Here is a 21,770-nt window from a genome sequence, read left to right on the forward strand (position 1 = left end):
AACTGAAGTTGCTTGATAGAAACCTTTTGGTAATTCTGTCATTGCATGCAAAAGGAATGGATCATTCCTAAGTGAGAGTTAATAATTGTTCTAATTTGGTCTCTCAACAAGAGTTCAGACCATTCCATGGAAGCTAATATTTCTCAGAGTATTTTAGCTACCGGCCTTTAAATGTGATTCACTATGTCAAGACATACAGTCAAAACTACAAATTGCTTCATGGAAACTGAAGTTACATCAATTATCATAATTTTCTACAGAGCTCTCAGTGTTAGTGAGCCCTCCCAATGGTAGCTACCAGATCATACAAAAAACTGAAAAAGTGGCTCCTAAGTCGAACAAGACAGATCGGTAACGCCATGCATCCCTGTCTCTTTTTTCTGAAAACTCCAAACCTGGTCCAAATTGAATGGGTCTGAAAAACTCTTGACTAGATTCTGATCAGTTAACGGTCTTGACAGAATTAAGTCATTTTTGAGTCCAATATAATCTTTATGTTTCTCAAACTAGAATGGCAGCAATGGATGTCAGTTAGCTACCGATATGTTCTCAAGCTAGGAGCTGATGTGCTTGTATCATATATAGATAATAAGTGGTTGATATTTCCTCTCTTATGATCATAGACTTTCATTCTTCCACTTAAAACAACCTAGTAACCTGGCCTCTAGTTTTGAACCAAAGATTAAAACGACTGCCATCATGATATTAGAATGACTTATACTGTTTTCAGATCCCTCCATAATATTATAAATATATAATATAATGGACAACATAACAAAAAGCATAGTTGTTATTTGCATTTTTATTGTTCTTCCAAATAAATAATATATTTTTGAATAAAAGGAGGGAGACACACCAACCTAAGCTCCATGGAGGGATTTGACATGAATCAATTGATTCGGTACAACTTATTACCACTCTATTCAGACATGAAGCCGAGAAAAATTTAGTATTTTCTTCACAAACAAACATACTGAGTAAATAATTTATAATTTTTTTATTATTTTAAACATGTTTTTTTACCATCTAAAAATGATAAATTTTATATTAAGTGAACAATGATTCGAAAACATTATCTTTATGATACTTATTAATTTTCATCATGCACTTTTATAACAATTATTATTTTAATATTAAATTACACATTATAAGGTAAATATTAATTGTTACATGATTATGTATTAATCCCTCATTTTCTTTCCTAAGTGCATCCTAATTTGAATATTATCACGCGGCCATTTCCCTACCAACATGGCAGGGGAAAAGGCGCCGTTCAAAGGCGCCACATCAGATAGGGACCCACTTGGTGATCTTGTCTGCATTCCGTAGCGTCATTCCCCTGCTAATTCTTGAGACAGCAAGTAGTTAATGCTCCATTCCCACTCCCACCCAGATGCCGAGGGGTTCGGGTTCGTGCTATGCACAGTTCTCAAAGCAAACCAAACTTTTCGCGCCTGCACAGATCTCGAAGCAGCCATTACACGATCCAAAGGTGGATTCGCGCAAATGAAGGGTAGGCGCGAAGGACGGTGAATCCTTCCTCCGCGCGAAAGATGCAACCCTGTCCCGACAATAGCTGGTGTCTCCCTGCCTTGCTTCACTTGGATGAAACCACCTCACCCCAGTCCCGTTTTTGGAAATCACTGCCCTCAACTTCACCTCCAAAGTAACTAAATTATCGCCATCAGACGGCCGTAATCCGCTTATTTTCACGTTTCAACTAGATGGACGGCCGGGGATTGCTATTATTAGTGCACGTGAAGGGGCATTTTGGTAAATCTATCCTGCCGCGGGTGGTAGGGAAGAGGACGGTATTTTAACTCTCCGATCCCCCGTCTCGCATCCTCCCCCGCCTCCCGTCGCCCGGCCGGTTCCGCCTCGACGAACCCTCGCCGCCGAATGCCACTCGCCTTTAGGGTTTCTAATCCCAATTTCCCAACCGAATCTTTTGTCGAATCGAGTTCCATGTTAGATACCATCCTATCGAAACCAGGATTTATTCTCCCGCTGGTTCGATCTCTCGCGGTGTTCTAATTCGATCGATCGAAACCCTAGATATCCGTTCCGTAGGTTTCGGCTGTGATTTTGGGAATTTGTCGGTGGTATCTCTTCCCATGGCGGATCGCGAAGACGAGGAGCTTCAGATGGCACTGCGGATGAGCCTCCAGAGCTCGCCGCCGGAGGCGAAGCGGAGCAAGCCGAGAGACAGCGCGGAGGAGTCGGTGGAGGTGCGGAACCGGAGGTTGCAGAGGGAGCTGCTGGCGTCGGCGGCCGAGAAGCGGATCAGGGCAATGGAGAACAAGAGCGCCAGCGCCGCACGGCCGGTGGGCGCGAGGGAGGAGGTGGTGGCCAAGAGCGCTGCGGCGGCCGTGGGGCCCGCGGCGGCGAAAGCCGAGGTGGAGGGTTCGCAGGGTGGGAAGGTGGAGGAGGGGGAGCGCACGGGTTTGGATTCTGGGGAGGAGCTATCGTCCTCGGACGCGGACCAGCTGTTTTTGATGGTGTTTGGGAAGGGCGTGTCGAGGGATGTGCTGGCGCAATGGAGCAATCAGGGTATCAGGTGAGTCTAACTGATCTATTAGAATTTCCCAGTCTTTTGTTTCTTTCTACTCAAAAAATAATTTTTTTTTTTACACGTTTGATTATATTTTTCATGACTTTTTGATGCTTCAAGCAGTTTTCCGTTAACCAGGAACCATATATATGAAAGTTTTCTTTTTTATTTTTATTTATAGTTTTACACTGTCGTTGGTGTTAAATAAAACCTAGATGGTCATTATCTACACTTTGAACACTTCAAAGTTATATTATTTATGATGTCACCGAACTAAGGTCCACATTCTGTTGGAAGGCTTTCGGGTGAAAAAGAAAGTGGTGATGGATGACCTTAGCTTCTGCTGTCTATGTATTCTTGAGAAATTCATAAATTAAAGTTGATATTCCTTGATGATTTTAACCAAATTTATCATGGCATCATAATAGCTGATTATGGACTTCTCATGAACTTTGCAACTGCTTATGATGAATAGTGAACAGCTTAACTCAGTATGAATTCTTGTTTTCTAACTTCAGTTCTTTAAAATTTAAAATTTTAAACTAAATGATACTTCAACCCATCTACTGCCCAGCAGTAAATATAGGATGCTCAGCTCTTTTTGGATTGTCTAGCTCCCATAGAGTGTTGAAGATGAGGAGCCTTGGATGTGCAGCAAACCTTGAACCAAACGAAAAAGGTCTGTGTCTGAAGGCTGGAGAGAGTACAAATTCAGTTCAGTAGAGAAATATTGGCCTGTCATTTAATTTATACGCAGATAGGATCTTGCGAGACATTGGGAAAACATTTTTTAATGGAGAGTTAACAACTGTCCAAAATGTCGTCCTTGATTTGCAGAGGAAGTATCTTTTTTAATGATGCTGTATCCTGTCAGACACAATGTTTGGGCTATGTTTAAGGAAATTATGAGGTCATAGAGGTGGATCTTGAGATATTATTACTGAATAATCAAGGCAGGTTGTTTCTCCATTTGTAGTGCAACATATTGGTTCTGATTTAAGAGAGAATGCGATGATTTGAAGAGTTGAGTGCTTTGTGTTTAGCAACTGAGCCTAATAATTGTTGTATAAAGTCGTGATGGGTGAAATTGTGGAGGTTGTCCATTAAGCTTTCAGGCTTTCAATAGAATCTTAAGTCAACATTGAGCAGTCCATGACCAGAGATTTCCCTTTGTTTAATGCATATTGCCATATGGATAGAGTTCTAGCATAAATTGGTATGAATTTCAATGCTGACAGTGCAAGATCTTTTTGCTAAACATTAGAATTCAAAATATCCTAAAAGATGCTACATGCAAAAAGCTCTTTCCTAAAAATTAATCTAATATTCGGTGTTTATAACTAAAAACAAAAAGTGTTACATGAAAATCAATGCTTTTAGAATTGAGCTGCAACTTGTATGGCATTGGTTGGTATCCAAAGTTGAAGCTGGCACATAGAACTCAAGATTCAAATAATAGGAATCTCATTTGAATTCTGGAATTTCAGCATGGTTAAGATAGAAAGATGCAGTCATTAGAATACACCATAATACAAATTGTAAGATTAATATTGCTTACTGCAAAATTTAAGGAATGCTTAAGCCTTAAGGTTGTTGATTTGGTGTTTGACTTGCTTGTGCTAAGGCAGTGTTGGAAGTATTGATTTTAGGTTTTTGTTGATTCTTCACCAAAGTACTTGCTTCTCATCTTATATTGTGTTTGGAATTTGGATGGTACTATGATGTTCTCCATGCATGAATTGTCGATTCATGGGGGACTTGGATCCTTGATTCTCTGAATCTCGATTAGAAATTGGTTTCTTTTTTCTCAAAGCAGTGTTTACAATGAATAGGCATTTGTGTTGATTTTGGTAGTAAAAACAGGTAATAACTGTACCTATGATATGCTTGTTGCTTTTATTCTTCTAATGCGTATGTCCCACCTGTGGTGTTCTACCGTCAATTTGTCCTCTGCCTTTACAGCTCTGTGACCATGGTCACACCTATCATTACCTATCTCAGCAGGGCTAATAATTACTTGGGTTTGCTGCTATGACATCATATCAGCAAGTACCATTCCGATACCAACCAAGTGCCTTTTGTTATTGAAGCACTGAATTTTTTCTTTTTTAGCTGCTACTTCTCTGATTTATTCAACCTTTTTCAAGTGCTTTAGAACTTCCATATAAAAAGTGACTTTTTTTAATAATCGTTAAATAAACAAGTTCTGAAAATTTGATTGCAATACTAATGAACTCCCTGTCTTCTATTTCCTCTGTCTTGCTGATTTTCTGTGAACTAATGCATATAGGTTTAGCTCTGATCCAGAAACATGCATGGGTCTGGTCCAGCATGAGGGAGGTCCTTGTGGTGTCTTGGCAACCATACAGGTAGCACTCTCTCTGATTATTGTTTTTACATGCCATCCATCATTTCTGCCTTACAACCAATTTTCTCGGCCCATCTTGTTGCATTTTATTTTTATCTTGTGATTGTTTTGACTTTCAATAATTTTGTATTCCCCTATTCATTGATGTCCTAAGAATGATTAATCTTTGAGATTTCTTTACAGCAAATTTGCAAAAGATGGTAGACCCTGAATTTATAAGACCTTATTGCTTGGAAGAAGTTAAAATTCATTTTAGTTCAAATAAATTTGTTGCGGATACCAGAATGCATATTTTCTTGCTTAGTAACTTTTAAGATTGACCATATAGTTGGATCAATGCTTGCATTTACAATTGGCAGGTTTGATAGCGTATATTCATGCAAAACTTATTTTATTTCTTACTTGTATATTTCCTCTTCCTTGTTTTATATTGGTTTAGGTAACAATATTCTCTGTCACCTTTACTTAAAATCTTCATTTCTCCTATCATATTTTTTGCCTTCTGATTTTTCTGCATAGTTCCTTGTCCTTCTTGCTAAGAGAACATGTTGATCGAACTGTTTTGAACCTTTTTGCCACCTTTATGTTATCAAGTGTTGTTCTTAGATAACATCAATAACTGAATTGTTTATGAAATTCTCATAGTATACTGGCTCGATTATCAACTGGATCTTGAGTTGCTTCATAGCCTTCTGTTTTTTTTTCAATGCTTATTAAGATGATAGCTGTTGTCAGAAATGTGTGCAAGTTTTCTATAAGGTGTTTCCCAATCAAGTAGTCCTATTGCCATTCTATGTTTACTTTCTCGTTTCCTTTTGCTATTCACTGGACTAGCTCAGGCATGTGCAGGAATGTGATATGAAATGGTAAGGTGAACTTGTATCAAGCCCATAAAGGGGGTAATATACAAAGGTAAAAAAAGGTCTATCATAGTTCCAGATTTGCATAAAAATTCAGTTTCTCTAAAGATTTGGCTGGCAAGTAGATGCCCCAATTGGTAACAATCTTTTGCAATTTGTTGTTGTGATGCAATGTCACGAAAAATTTATATGCATTTTTAGTGGATTACATGCTCATAACATATTAAAATTGTACTTCCAAATGTTGCTATTTGTGAGTTAGATATTGAACATTTTATGTCAGTGACTATGGATGTGCTGAATTGATATTATTATATACACTGACCCTTTGAGATATGCATACTGGCCTTAAGCATTGTTATTCATTTTTTCCTAAGATCTTTTCTGGCATTAATTTTTTTCTTTGTCCTGCAGGCCTATGTCCTCAAATATCTTTTGTTTTTCCCAGATGATTTGGGTAAACTTGAAGCCAATAATCCACTGTATAGTTTAGTTCAAAAGACATTTTGTCAAAGTTCATTTGCAGCATCTGATAATTTTGCATCTATAACTGATGATAGAAAGGAAAGGTGATTACTCTGCCCATAATAACTCTCTGACTGTTAGTGTATCTCCTTTGTTATTTGTGGATCGTATTTCTGCTTGCTGAAAACAAAATGTGGGCAACTGGTTATTGTATTCTTCTTTGAACTTGTTACATTTTGCCATTAAGGGCATTTTTATGTCTTTACAGATTCTTTAGACCTATCAATTTGTTTTGCTTATACCATATAATATCATTCATCTCATGTTGGAAGTGATGACTTCCTTTGACATGCTGATTCTGAAAAATACAAGTTTATTGCTAATAAATATCACTGTTAACTTTCGCAAAAAGCTGCAGATGGGTTAGCATGACATCTCCTTAAACTCTTTTTTATATATTTTTAATTGAAATATTTTTAAAGCCTCAAAGCGTGCAACCGTGGCACGACATATACCATATTGAAGGGTGACTGGCATGCTCATTGGCACCAATAGTTAAAACTTTGAAGCCCAAGAGGCACTACTTTACCATAAAAGAAAAGGAATGAAAAATGTCAGGACGTGAAGGCTTTATACTACAAAAATAATCATTTTGAATATTTGGATAGGTATGTCTGTCATTTCTATCCTTGAAATGCATGGGAAAAACTTTAATTTTACTATCACACTGCAGTTTTGTCCCACATGAACTTCCTATTTGGCGAAATTTCCTTAGATCTTATGTTTATCGCTATTGCTATTTTATCTCCCTGTATGCCTATTTATTGAACTTGACATCTGGCAATTAATTAAAATTCCAACAGACTGCTTTAGAATTTTGAATATCTCTTTAACCATATTCTGATCTCCTTTACCCCCAAAAGAAAAAAACATACTAAAATATTCATTTATAATTCTAGCAAAGAACTTATAGGTTTTAGTTAATAGTCACACTGTATCCTTTACATTTCCTGCATATATCTTCCTTTGTCGGCAATCTCTTCTTCAGGACTACTCTCATTCTAGTAGAAGTTTCCATTTATTATTCAATTAATTCTAGTGTTGTTTTAGTTTCTGCAACACCTACGACACCATGATTGACTTGCCAAGTGATATTCTATTACCATATTAAGTCCGTGACAGCCTGCAATAGGTTACCATTTAGAGTTATATTAGAACTCTTATGAACAATTTGATAACTTCCCATCATATTATTTGTCTAGATGAACTGAGACAACTATTACATACTATAGGCAAAACTTAGTCCAAGGAATAAAAACCTCGTGCTTTGTAATGTCAACTTAATCAGTAATCCTTTTATAGGTGCCTATCTCTGTTATAGTTATTCCACATTACAGATTTTGCTTTTTTGCTTCTATCCAGCTCTTGTTCTTGAGATGGATCCTCCATTGTTTTCCTTTCTACATCTCTCACACTCTGATTTCTACTGTTTTACAAAACCATCCCTTATTAATCCTTAGATATATTTTAGCTGCATTTTTATCATTTTTATTAGTAAATGTAATGGGATATAATCATGTTGACAGCTGGATGTAGAAATCTGCTCAGTCCTTCTTTGGGGTCTGCTCAACAAAGCTTTGCTCGAAGGCTAACCTAATTTTGATGGGAAAAGGCTTGTATGATGGTCGTAGTGATGATGATAGATAATTAATTATACTGCCCTCTATTTATCTTCCCTTGCAAACTTGGGGAGTCTGTGACTACATGAGAGGATTAATTTTGGCAGCTTTGACTAGCCTGCAAATTGCTTTTGCATTTAATGCATGAAGAGCTTGGTGGCATTTATTTGAGTATGTCTGGCTTTACACCATTCACACACTAGGTTTCCCTTTAGCTCTACTCATGTCTTACTTTCACTGCTGTGTTCAAATATGACAGTAGACTAGGTTTTCTTATTTATTTACCTGTTTAATGACTCTCTTTTTTTTTGATTTTTTGGCACTGTTTTAAGTTAAAGTTCATGTTGGTAATGTTTTGGTTACTTGTTATGCCTTCTAAATTGACTTTAATATCTATCATTTTTCCCAACCATCCTGTTTATCTGTAAGTAATTTAGTTTTGATTATTATTATTGCACATATTTTTGCTATGGAATTCGTTTTTAGTGATACTTTTATGTATTTCATCACATAAATTAGCGGTTGTGTTTATGTTGCATAAAAAAGCAAAACAAAATTTTAAAAGTATTCATGAAATGACCAAAACTCTTTGCAAAAATTAAGATATCCCAACTCTTTCCTTTTAGAAATTTTACATATTTAAAAACATTTAAGTAAATTTGCCAGAAAGTTTCTCAATATTTTTCTTACTTAAACCATTGATCATCTATAATCAACCTTCTTTTCTTTTATGCAGTCTTTCTAATTTTGTTATGATGCACCAGATGATGGCATACATAAATTAAACTGTATTTTCTCAAACTAATAAAAAAGTATTTACTTTTTATATAGCATAATTTAAATCTTAAGACTTTTCTCCTATGTGCTTTGGATGAGCGAGATTATTAGCCTTTATTATAATTCTTTGTAAATTGATGGTGGCTAGGTCTTTCCCTGAGTCTGGGCAATGATTAGTCAGGTTCATTAAGAGTTTTGGGCCTTTTGGCATTTGAATTTTCCAAAATGCTGCAACAAAATTTGATTAAAAAGAGAAAATAGAATTTTGAGGCTTTCATACTCTTTGTTTTGATGTAAATGAGGAAGAAAGGGTGTATAGGAGGGGAAATGGAAGAAAACTTGCATTTTTTGTCATTAGTGACCCTAGTAAAGATGATGGTGCTGATCTAATATGCCACGGTGATAGGAAGCTGATTGTGTGGGTTGGCAGGATTTACCAATTGTTGATCAATAAGCTGACCTCTGGACGCTGAGAGTGCCCAGAAGGTTCTCTTCTAATGCCCCTATATTGGTTCTGATGTTACATTAGTTATATGTTAGAAGGTATCCATTACATAACTGAAATGTATGGTCACATGAGATGTGAAAGCAGGCATAGTGGAGTTTACTTTAGATCATGTGTTTTTTTTTTGTGGGATTCATCTAGAATTTAAACTTTTCCACCAAGATGGATGGTATGTAGGATAGCAAGTTTACTTATGTATTTATTTATCATTGTGGGGTTCTTGTTTATCTCTCCAGTCGGATGACTTTTCTGGCTTTTATTAGTCAATATCTTTTATTTTTGAATATCGAATGCTGACCACAAGTTTGTTTTTCAGAGCGTTGGTTCACAGTATGGTTGAAATATTATTTTTATGTGGGAGTGGAAAGAGAGCTGTGGTTGCAACCTTAGGAGTTTTAAGCCATCATGCAGATGGTGGATCTGAATTTGATCAGAATGAGGTGATGATGATAGATACATTTTCTAACAATCATTTTTAGCCTACTAACTTGGGGCTGTTTCGGTTTTACTAATGCTATTGATGCAACATTTAAGCAGATGATAACTAAAGCCTTAGAAGGTCTTTCAATTGAGTCAGCTTCAGATTTGCAGAAAGTTCTAAGAGTCAAAACATATGCTTCATGGACAGCTGCTTTTAGTCAGCTTATGGCAATGCTTCCTGTATTTCGAAGTCGTATGGGGGCAATGATATTTCTTATATCTTCTCTGCTTTCACGAGGACTGGTATGCATAACGCTCTGCAACTTTTCATTATAATACTAGCATATGAATTTAATACATGTTTTTCCTTGTTTTAAGAAGCATATTGCTTAACTTTAATTTTTGGACTTTGTTATTTGGCATTTCTATTCACCTCATATTGTTCTATTGGTGAAATTACTAATTAAATCTTGCAATTGCAATTTCTTTTTGGAAACTAATACAGAATATATAGACTAGGCTCGCCATATAATGCTTTGCCATATGAGATACATATGTAGAACTTAGTTATAGACTTCATTACATACAATCCATTTATGGTTTCATGCAGGGAATAGATAAGTACTTCTGGAAGAACCCTATTTTTGTATTAAACAATTAAAATTTCACCTTGTGGATGAAAATTAAGTTTGTACTATATCATAAATCCACTAACAGGGAAAAGAAAATTTTAGAGAGGTAGCATGGTAACAATTGTACAAGTATTGGGTATAAAGGCATCAAATCACAGGATGGCTTCAAATGGTCATGAATGAGTTCTTAAAAGTATTAAGTGACACAAGAGTTACTGATGCGCAGAGGTTGTGATAATATGATGCTGGTGATGAAGGGGAAAAGGCAAGCGGACATGATACGGAAGAAGCTTATTGCATAATGATCCGGTGACAACAGAAATGATAGCAATGAGATGATTGCTATATATATTTTTCAGTTAGTGGAGCCTTGGAAGGTTTTGTTGATATGAACAGCCAATGAACTTCAAGATATGATGATCTCTCTAACATGGAACTTCTGGCAGCTTGTTACCTGAATACTCCCAAGTTTTGGGTTCCTTGACATGTGAGCCACTAGGACACTTTGGACACTTCATATATCACCTTCACACTTAAAACTATTGAATAAGGTGTGATCATCATTATATATATACTTCTAACACAACCTGCATATAAGCTGTCTAGTCTAACATAACAATAAGCAAAGTTTTTATCAATTTCATAAATTTTTAAAACAATCACTCCAACTAGATATTCATTGTATAATATTCGAAAATCTAAGGGGTTTCTTGGGATACAATATGGAAAAGGCCAAAAACCTAGTCCATGGGTCATGAGAGAACATATAATGATGCTCAAGTCTCAAGGTCTCTAAGCAAAGTGAAACAGGGCTCTCCACATCATTATTACCAAACACAGAATTAGCAAAGGCTTCAAAAAAGGAGAGTGATGTAACAAACAGCAGAGAGTAGCAGTGATGCTTGCTAGGAGATGAGACAATGGCCGAGGTGCCTGCTAGGATTCAAATCTTGCCCTGAAGCAAAAGAGAGGAAAAAAATTCAAACCTGAAAAAAATTCAGTAGTCATATGGGGTAAAATATCTAGGGTTTTCTAGCATATTCTTTTCGAAGTTTTTTTTTTTCATTAATATCTGTGTATAGGAGGATCATTGCTTCTATTAGTTTGATACAAATACATTATTTTTTTTTCAGCTCAAGGAATGGATTTATAATAAAGTGTTGAAGTCGAAAATAAATAGATCATAAAACATAGAAAGATGTAAATTTTGTAAAATTATGTGGTATGTCCTTGAAAATATTGTGGCCATTTGAGAATGGGAAAACAAATCTAGTCATCAAGAAAGAAGTCAATATTATTTTAGACAAGATCAATAAATCCAATTATGGGGAGAAATGAAGATCTGAATTTTTCTATAGGACAATCAAGATAGTAGAACCAAAAGAAAGACCTATCAAATAGGAAAAAAAATGAAAATCCTAAAGAAGACAAATATTGAGTCAACGTCTATTGTGCCAGTATCGGGCTCCGTACCGATTGCCTGGCGGCACGGGTTGGTATGGGCCCGTCCCGTGCCTTGTCGTGCCGCCCTGTACTAACACAATAGAGGCGGAGGAGAGAGAGAACGGGAGAGGAAGAGAGAGAGACTGGCCGGCCTCTCTCCTCCTTCCTCTCCCTCTCCCTCTCCCTCCCTCCCTCCCCCGCTCTCTCTCTTCCTCTTTTTCCTTCTTCTCCCCTTCCAGCGACGGGGTCTCGGTTTCGTTGCTGGAACCCTCCCGGTCCACCGCCGGTACGGCTCAGGACGCTCCAAACCAGGCAGTTCGAGACGCTCCAAATCCAAATCGGATGGTTCAGAACAGTTCCACCGACCATTTATCGAACACTTGGCATGCCCAAAGGCGAGTTCGAACTCCATGGATGAAATGCCAAGGGCATAAATCTAACTAAAGTTAAAACATGCCATTGAAATACTTGGGATAGATGTGCAAACCAGCCTTCTAATTGAAACAATTTAATTTGGGTGGGATTTGGAGATACCAGGAATTCAAGGAATGAAGGAGATGGCTCAGATTTGAAGGTTGAAGGGAAGTGAAAAAATAGATGTGGAATCTAATTGACTGATTTGAGGGGGGTTTGCTAGGGAGAGGGGAAACACACCAAAATCTAGTTGAGGATCCTTCACTCTTTAAAAAATGGTTGATAGGTGGGATCAACTATGCCAAGAGAATCCCAGCCCTAATTTACTTTGCAAGCAGAATCTGAGTAAAACCTTTGAACCACCATTTTCAGTGCTTCGAGATGATGGCTCTGTTAATTGGAATTCCTCTACCATTTTCAGAATTCAGTGGAGGCTGCATCATTCTCAAATGATAAAAATAAACTTCATGTTGTGATGACCATCTTCGAACCATGTTCTTAGTGGTAATAGAAGATTTTGAATGGCTTTCAATTGTTCAGTGTACATTTACTAGGGAAAATAACATCAGGAAGATACTGTTCTGTAGCCAGCAATTTCTGGGCCTTTGTGAGCTACTAACTCTAGATGTGCTAAAAGAAAAGCTCAGTTTTCAATGATATCATGTAACTTCTTGCTTAAACTTGAACCTTTTTTTTGGAATATGAGAGTAGTCTGTAGAAAATGGGAATGTTCCGGGCCTGATTAACATATGTGGTCAATAACTCATATGCAAACTCACTTTCTTATGGATAGTTTTGGTGAAGCTAGCTGTACATTTGCCATCGCTTTCACTAAGAAGTATCTGTTATTGTTGCCATAACATGTCTTTTCAAAAGCAACATTCCTAAAATTTCATTTTTTTTATATATTATTGATGCTTGGAAATTAGTAATTTATGAGTTTGAATTTGAACAACCTGTTGTTTAGAAGTGGCTGTTGCTGAATCTTTATTGACATTATCACGGTTTAGGAATCCATTCAAGCAGATAGGGATGATCCTAGCTTACCACTAGTCACGGCTCCATTTGGGCATGCCTCACAGGTATATCATGTGACTTGAATATCTATTCTTGGATAAATAGTATATCAAATTGCTTTTTCTTTGGATAAATGTTTAAGGTTATTATATGTTAAAAGGAAAGTAAAAAAAGGAATCACATGATGCTACATAACCGTAATCATGACCATCTAGCCTTTTCCTAACTATTTGGGGTATGCTGTGTCAACGCTCGCCATCTCATTAGCAGACCTCATGATTGTTGCCATGTTGGTACAGTGTTGCTACGCCTGTTACGGGTATCAGTTCAACATATCGAGTCGGTTCGGTATTGGTATGGTACCATTCGCTCGGTGCAGGGTATGTACATATTAGTGGGGTAAACCTTGCATTCAAATAGTAATACAAAATTAACACTGGCAAATGGATGTTCTACCATTTGCTGTTCTGACGCATCAGATCAAGTCCTGTTGCTCTGTTTTGCATGAATTAATATTGCTGGTAGACACAACATCCCTCACGGCAATGCTAAGCTCTTGTTGGACATTTCTTTCTTAATTTGTCTTAGTTGCATTTGATGATTTTACTGTTAGTTAGTGTTCCTTTAAAATCTTTGGCTACAAATATGATAGGAGAGGCAAGTGTTATCATCGGTATCAAAATGGAAGCTGCATGTTGCATGGTTCAAGTGGATATAATTCATCCTGTGTTGAGGAGCTGGCATTTCTCTTCTAACTACTGTCAACACTACCTCAATAGGACTTTTCTTGTTTCCTGCATTCAGATATCTATTCCTAGAAGTGCTTGTTTTCTTCTACAGTTACCTAGTCTTGGTATTTTAGGTCAACTCCTGGTCTGCCTGTTGCTTTTTGCTCTCCCATTCTGACTTCAACTCCTGTGGCTGTGTTAGGTCATCTTAAATTTCAAAATTATGATCTTGTTCTATTTTGTTATTCAAATTTTTAGATTTTGATATTCGAGATTTTTCAGCAGGTGTTTGGTGGTCAAAAGAAGTTCGAAATGGTAGTAAGATGATAGAGATTCATAAATCTAGAATTTAACCCACGATTTCAGGGATTTTGTGGGATTTCATTGTACTATGAAAAAACCCAGTTAATAATGCTCCATAGGATGCCTTGAAATTTGAATGCTAGACAGCTCGAGTGTAATATTTTAAGAAATGTTCAGTAGAGATATAAACTTGAGAAGTTTATATCTCTCCTGAACATGACTGTCCTAGTAAAATAATATTTTAGTATGTGCATTGGTTGCAAAGCATTTCTATGATCTTATGGAAGATCTGTTTAATTGCTGACAAATCCTGTTTTCCTCAGGAAATTGTGAATCTACTGCTTTGTGGACGGGCTGTTCCGAATGTGTTTGATGGCAGAATGGATCTTGGTGGTGGCATGTTCCTCAAAGGCATACCGGCGAGCATGGAGGTCGGATTCCTTTCCCTTTTGGAATCCCTTAATTTCTGCAAGGTTGGTCGGTTTCTAAAATGCCCGAGGTGGCCAATATGGGTGGTTGGAAGCGAGTCCCACTACACTGTTCTTTTTGCACTCGACCCCTCCGTGCAAGAAGAGAATGAGCTGGAAGAACGGGAGTCGAAGATCAGACGAGCATTCGATGCCCAGGACCAGAGTGGAGGGGGAGGCTTTATCAGTGTGGAAGGATTTCATCAAGTTCTCAGGGAGACCAACATAAAAATGCCACCCGAAAAGCTTGAAAACCTCTGTTGTACAGGGTATATTGTACGGAGTGAGTTCTGGCAGGCCTTGCTGGATCTGGATAAAAGCATGGGTGGATTTAAGGACTCAACTGGGTCAACGGGAAAGAAGATTTTTGATATCTACCATTTCAATGGAATCGCCAAGTCTGTGTTGAATGGGAACATAGCAGCAGGAGGTGAGAGTCTGCTGCAGAGACCGAGGCTCTGTAAATTGAGTGTGTCGGTCCCTCCAAGGTGGACGCAGGAAGAGTATCTGGCCGATGTGGCGGCCGCTTCAAGCAGCGACCCCGCTGGGAAAGAAGGTGGCCTTGTTGAGGTAAATCAACCTTCTCAGCATGCCCCGCTGGTAGACTGTATTAGAACGCGGTGGCCGCGTGCCATTTGTAGCTGGGTGGGAGATGCACCCAGTATTGTCTAGGAGACTGAAATCCCATGAATGCAGTCAGTCCCATGAGGTATGCTTCTTTTTCTTCTTTTTTTTGTTTGTTTGTTATTTTTTCTCCATAAACACCTGCATATGGAAGTGGTATTATCTGCAGCTTGGATGCCATATTATGTTATCCAGGAGGCTTATTCCAGCTTTTGATGGTTGCTTGCAAACTCAAAATGCCTGATTGTTGTAACGGCTTCTGGTTATTTGTTTGTTTTGTGGTGCATCTAAACATCAGTTTTCTTCTTGCCAGATGTTATAGCTAATTTAGTGAAATCTCCATTTCAATCGGGATGGGAGCCTCTGATGTACCTCTCGTGTGATTGTTGTTGCAGGTGCTTTTGAGCTGGCATCTTCTCATGGCTAGAATGGAGTTCTGTAATTTCAAAATCTCAATACCAACTCTTTATCAACTGCAGAGCATAAAATATTGCAATGTGAAAAACTATCATTGAATCATCAGGACTAGCCGTAAGTCTGGAACAAGAAGCAACCAAAAGAATAAGAGAGAAAAAAAAAACGTAAAAGGAAATTTCAAAGTACCCAGCATTTTTGAAAAGGATTTTTATAAAGAATTCTTGCTTTTTACAAGAACATTTCATATTCTAGTTAAAGAAATGATACAGCTACTAAAAAGTCAAAAAAAGATTCATAAGAAAAAACAACTATAATTCAAGAACATGGTACATCCGGAGACTGGTCTTTTTATACTATATCTACGTAAAAATAATACAGTTTTGAAAGAATATTCAAGGCCATAAATTGACCCACAGGCAATTCATAGAATAATATCAGGAATACAACCATCATTTTACCAAGGATTTGACTCCCGAGAAATAGATTACACCCTTAATCACTCGTAATTTAACAAGATTTGTGGCCTTTCAATGGTGCTACAGGATCGTACAGCACTGATTGGTATTCTTGGCTTGCTTGTAGAACCATCTGTGGAGGGGGACAAAAAGTGACCGTATTATCAGAAAAGCATTAAGAGTGTGATTCTTATGCGGTGTTTGGAATATATTAATGTGTTTATGGCAAAGCATGAGTACAAGCACTGAAAAGAAAATGTACTGCCTGCATGGGTACAACCTCAACAAAGGTAGCATTGAATCACCAACATAACATTGCCCGAAATCCATCTACCTTGAAGACAGACTCTGGACACACTTTTATGACTAGATTTAAAATGTCATATAAGGCCTGGGATTTTATTCCAATTAGAGTTGGTGGGATCATGTACATCCATCAAATCCACTCTTCCCTTGAATGAACCACGAACACAAGTGCCTATGCTGGTGCTTATAATTAATGGGTAACTTTGGTGTTACCGTAAGATCCAAGTTTGGGCGGGGAGAAGAAAAGCGGGACCCATAAAATCACATCAACTTTGGAGAAGAGAAGAGAAGTACTGTTCGAGATTCGGATATACATCAATCGGAAACCGTGAATCAGCACACTACTACTGGGAAAAAAAAAAAAAAAATCAAGATCCTCATCCCTCAGGACGACCTTTCAAGATTTAGACAAAAATAAACTCCGGCAGCAATTTGAAACAGATAAAAGAACAGACTTACATGCGCTTTGGATAATAATCTAACAGGAAGAAATCGTAGTAGAAGGGAAAGAGAGAAAACCTTCATGTTGGACGGACTGGCGCTGGGGGACGGGCGTCCTCTTGGCGACGGTGCGGCCGACGACAAGAATGAACTCCTTGGCGGCGTTCCGCCGAAAGTAGCCCAAGTGACTCCCGTCGGAGACGTTGGCCAGCACCACCGGATCCGGCGGCCCCGAAGAGGAGTCGCCGCCGGAGCCTTCGCATCGGAGGGCGAGCAGGGGCGGTAATCTTCATCGGCATCGACGCATCGGAGAAGAAACCCTAGGATAGGAAGGGAACAAAAGGCGATAATCTCTCCAGTCCTCGTCGGAGCGGCAAGAGAGGGAGGGGGAGGATGAGTTGTTAACGGGAAAATAGGGCGTTGAGGGGTATTTTGGGGATTTGATATCTTTATAGCGGTGCGCTGTCATCGAACGTTCATCAGTGTGATCGTGATCTTACAAAATGTTGAACCACCCTCGTGAAGGGCACTGAAAGTTTGCCCCCCTTTCTTTCCTTTCAGCAAGCATTGAAGAAAACTCAAAAAGATTTAAACAGAACAAAGACCTGAAAGAAAGCGCCCGTTGCGTTAACATTTCATAAAAACCGAACATACATCCACTTCCTTTGCTTCATTTCTACAAACAGTTCGCCACCAGTTCCCATCCCAAACAACCCAGAAGGAGAAAAAAAGAAAAAAAATACATAGAAAGAGGCATAAAAAAGCTAGATAGCATCGACTGGGAAGAGAGATCACGCCCTCTCGCCACGGATCCGGCGGGCAAGCTGGATATCCTTGGGCATGATGGTGACGCGCTTGGCGTGGATGGCGCAGAGGTTGGTATCCTCGAAGAGACCGACAAGGTAGGCCTCGGCGGCCTCCTGGAGGGCAGCGACGGCGGAGCTCTGGAAGCGGAGGTCGGTCTTGAAGTCCTGAGCGATTTCCCGGACGAGGCGCTGGAAGGGGAGCTTGCGGATGAGAAGCTCGGTGCTCTTCTGGTACTTCCGGATCTCCCGAAGCGCCACCGTGCCGGGGCGGAAGCGGTGGGGCTTCTTCACGCCGCCGGTGGCAGGGGCCGACTTACGGGCCGCCTTGGTCGCCAGCTGCTTCCGGGGGGCCTTGCCACCAGTGGATTTCCTGGCCGTCTGCTTGGTTCTCGCCATCTCCAACAATGAGAGCGAAGATTATGATTTCGAATTGAAGGATTAGGGATTAGGGATTTGGGATTTAGAGGAAGAACGTTTGAATTTGGGGGTTTGGGGGTGGCGAAGGGGATAATTATAGAGCGGGGTGGGGACGGGGAGGCGGAGATCTGCGGGGATTCGAAATTCGGGAGTTTTGTGGGAGTTGGCGCGAGTTGATTCGGAGCGTTGGATTACTCCACAGTGAACGGCGGATGTCTCGTTTGCTTAGAGCACGCGGATCGCAATCCGTGGCGCGACTCCGTTTTCGGATGCCCTTTGATTTCTAAAATTCTGGCGCGATACGTCAAAAACAACGTAAAATTCTGGCGCGTTTTCGAAAAACCCGAAGGGAGAGACGTTGAGCAGATAATCCAAAAACTATTACTATTATTTTCTGTACATCCGATGAATATCTGCATTGAGCTCGCTTGCTATTCTTATTCTTATTTTTATTTTTGACTAAATAAACATAGCCCTATAGCCACTTCCTCACAAGCTATTAAAATCTACGGTTAGAAGAAATATTTGTTTTAAGTCGAGTCTTGAGAATTAAGTAAAAGGTAATTATCCTACTGGGTTTGATTCAGAAATGCTAATTGGTTGAGCTAGAAATGTTTTTTCTTCTGATACAAGAGATAAAAGTTCAATTTCTTCCTTAGTCTATAAGATTCTAGAGGGTCACCAAGCTTATTATAGATCAATCTGATTACTCTAGATTAAGGGTGCAATTTTGTTTAGACTCAACTTGAACCGACCTGCTTAACCCATTTATTAGATAGGGTGGGGTTAAGATTTTATAAATATGAGTTGGGCTTGGGCTCAAAAATCTCAACTAAAACTTAAGTTACGTTTGGTTAGGTTGACATTAGCAAGACCCAACCCAATAAATTAGTAAATGATCTATATATGTTTGTAAAACCATATTCCTACCCTTATTAAATTTCCTCAAAATATGATTAAAATTAATAAATGATTGAGACATCGATCCATCAACTATTAAGATAACAAAACTATGCTAAACATTTTTCCCTAAATTAAGTTTATTATTCGAAAGAACCAAATTAATGCAGCCTAACCCAACTCTAACCTAATTCAACTAATCTAATATGGTCCAATTTTAGCTTGGTATTGTGTTTGGTCGGGTTGGGCGGAGAAATTACAGTTAAAATGAATAAAGGTCGGAAGTATAAATGTCGGATAAGTTAGAATTTGCAGACGATAGACACAAGACACGTCGAGAAGGGCGAGAGTCATCAGCAGATGGCACTCATCCCAACCTAAGCCATCCAAGCTTTATCCCTATCCCAAATAAGTTTGGACAGTATTTTGAAGCTGTATCCACTATATTCAAGACTTGATTTCAAGCTTCGACTTATGATGCCCATAACTTTCTTTTGGATGTGCCAATTGCCTAAATGAAGTTCACGACGAGTACAATAACAATGTAATTATAGCTAAAAAGTTTGTCACATAGTACACGAGGCCTACAATGATGTCCTAGCCTTGAAATTAGTTGGTCTTTTTTTTTTAAGGTAAAATTTTGATCTTGCATAACTCATAATTAAGAAAAAATTATTTTCAATAATTGCAGTTATCTTGAGAAAGTTGTGATCTCCTCCAACTTAAAAAAGGGATTTTATAGAGATTGCAATCAATTTGATTCAACCGGCAAAAGAAAATGGAATATGAAATTTGACCCCATCATGCTGGCACCGGACCATACCATCGTAGCTCGGGTGAACTAAGTATTGGTTATTAGTGGATGATCAGTAGAGTACTCTACGAACAATCTTCTTTCCATGGAGTCGGCGCATTTCTTGCCCAATATAGAGGGTCCATTGATCGCGGAGCTGCCAAATATTTGCAGGACTGATAAACTCTTTCTATGGAATTAATGGATAGCTGGAAGCATTTTCCATAAAAAATTGTGGAATCAGGTGTTTAAGCACAATAGATATATAATACCTGGTTTCACAATTGAATTGCCTACTGGATGCAGTCCATAGCAAACCATTAGACTTGTTGTAACAATTCAGGACCTTATCCAAAATGGCTAACCGGAAGATATTATTTGGATTTCTTGATCATGCATAAGTACCTAAGATCTACCTAGCAAATAACCGATGTGGGACTAAACACACGCCCGCACGAGCCGTCACATACTCTTTCCGTTCAAGCCCTAACATCTTCATCAGGCTAAGGGTTCAAATCTATTCAAATCTAATCACGAACACTACGATCGGCTCGTAATTAGCCTTAATGGATTCGTGCTACAGTGTCTCTTAGTTCACATAAGTTATGACCCGGATCCGCTCTGATACCATTTGTAACAACTCAGGGCCTCACCCAAAATGGCTAACAAGAAGATATTATTTAGATTTCTTGATCATGTATAAGTATCCAAGATTTATCCAGCGAATAATCAATGTAAGACTAAACACATGCCCGCACGGATCCACTTGTATCAAGAGCTTCAAGATGGTGGTGGGTCATTCCATGTTCCCTCCTAGAAATTACGGTGGTGGGTCATGCGAGGGTACATTTCCCACAAATGACACAGGATGCTTATTAGGCATTCATTCCCCACGGGGCACACAACCCTCGCAGGCTGCAGCACAGAGCCAAGCAAGGGTGGTGCCTTTCCTATATCTAATTAGTGCGCAATAATTAGGCTGCAATCCCCTACCAGATGGCTAGCTTGAGTCGAACAGCAGCTGCACCGAAGACCAGATCTGTGTTTCATACTCAAGGATGAATTCTAGCAATAGAAAAGCGGGCCCGCAGTGACGGTGGAAGATTTAAAAGGCCAGCAGCGAAAGATGAATCACAAGCTGCAATTTTCGCTGGTTCTTTTTCTGTTTTCCAGATGTAGACTCGCGATCTAACTCGCGCAATTCAGATAGAAAAAACTTTTCTTCACCGCTTATGCTTAGCTATCTAATATTCAAAAAATAATTTTTATATGTTTGGTTGATTGTAAGTGGAACATTTTAGGATAAATTATATTTAGCCAAACTTCTATTTTTTTAAAAAAAAATTACGTAACATATCTATTATATTTTTAATAAAATAAAAAAATATATTATAATCTATATAAAAGCTCGAGGATTTCTTTTAAAAAATACTCTAATTTTTATTTGGTGAGAATTAGATTTTTATTTTTTTCCATTAAATATAAATTTTTTATTTTCATGGTAAAAGTTATAAACTTCTAACCAAATATTTTTTTTTCCGTTGAGTTTTTTTTTTTCTTTCCGCGAATCCCAAATCAGATACGTTACGTGCTTGCATCTCAAGCAAGCAGGCATTATGAATACCTGGCCAAGCATTTTCTTGATAATTCTACATGAAGAGTACAGCTTGACACATCCGGGTTTTTGTACGGCAAACACGGTGTAGGTGGTTCACGAAGGTCTTCAACATTTATTTTGCCACTGGTAGTTCAAGAAATCCGGGTTAGGGTCCGCTAAAGAGAACACAACATTTTCCTTGCTCGAAAGCAGACACACCACGACCACACAAGGAGCAATCAAATAGATTCCCAAACAAAGAATACGAATACCCTTGTGGTCCATAATTCTAGACAAAACAATCCATACCTTTGCTTATCAAAAATGTAAGGCCAAATGGATGCCCTTGTGGTCCATAATTCCAGAGTAAGCAATCCATGCCTTT

The 21,770-nt window shown here is 38.5% G+C and overlaps 2 protein-coding genes across 4 annotated transcripts; one reads left to right on the plus strand and one right to left on the minus strand.

Moving 5' to 3' along the window:
• Positions 1-1,820: 1,820 nt before the first annotated feature.
• Positions 1,821-15,855, plus strand: LOC103701205 (ubiquitin carboxyl-terminal hydrolase MINDY-3). 3 transcript variants are annotated; one of them, XM_008783184.4, is made up of 8 exons: positions 1,822-2,557; positions 4,842-4,920; positions 6,194-6,348; positions 9,522-9,645; positions 9,743-9,928; positions 13,125-13,196; positions 14,486-15,338; positions 15,423-15,601. In XM_008783184.4, the coding sequence occupies exons 1-7, from the start codon at positions 2,115-2,117 to the stop codon at positions 15,299-15,301; spliced, it is 1,875 nt and encodes a 624-aa protein (XP_008781406.2). In that variant the 5' UTR covers positions 1,822-2,114; the 3' UTR covers positions 15,302-15,338; positions 15,423-15,601. The 3 variants fall into 3 exon arrangements, with proteins under 3 accessions (XP_026658072.2, XP_008781406.2, XP_008781405.2); XM_008783183.4 differs by lacking the exon at positions 15,423-15,601 and adding an exon at positions 15,649-15,855 and having other exon boundaries at positions 1,823-2,557; XM_026802271.2 differs by lacking the exons at positions 13,125-13,196; positions 15,423-15,601 and adding an exon at positions 15,649-15,855 and having other exon boundaries at positions 1,821-2,557.
• Positions 15,856-17,478: 1,623 nt separating this feature from the next.
• LOC103701203 (histone H3.2) lies at positions 17,479-18,169 on the minus strand. Its single transcript, XM_008783180.4, has one exon. It carries the CDS (start codon positions 18,072-18,074, stop codon positions 17,664-17,666), a length of 411 nt encoding a protein of 136 aa, XP_008781402.1. The 5' UTR covers positions 18,075-18,169; the 3' UTR covers positions 17,479-17,663.
• Positions 18,170-21,770: the final 3,601 nt, after the last annotated feature.

Source organism: Phoenix dactylifera, chromosome 14, assembly GCF_009389715.1.
Source record: "Phoenix dactylifera cultivar Barhee BC4 chromosome 14, palm_55x_up_171113_PBpolish2nd_filt_p, whole genome shotgun sequence".
Lineage (NCBI taxonomy): Eukaryota > Viridiplantae > Streptophyta > Magnoliopsida > Arecales > Arecaceae > Phoenix > Phoenix dactylifera.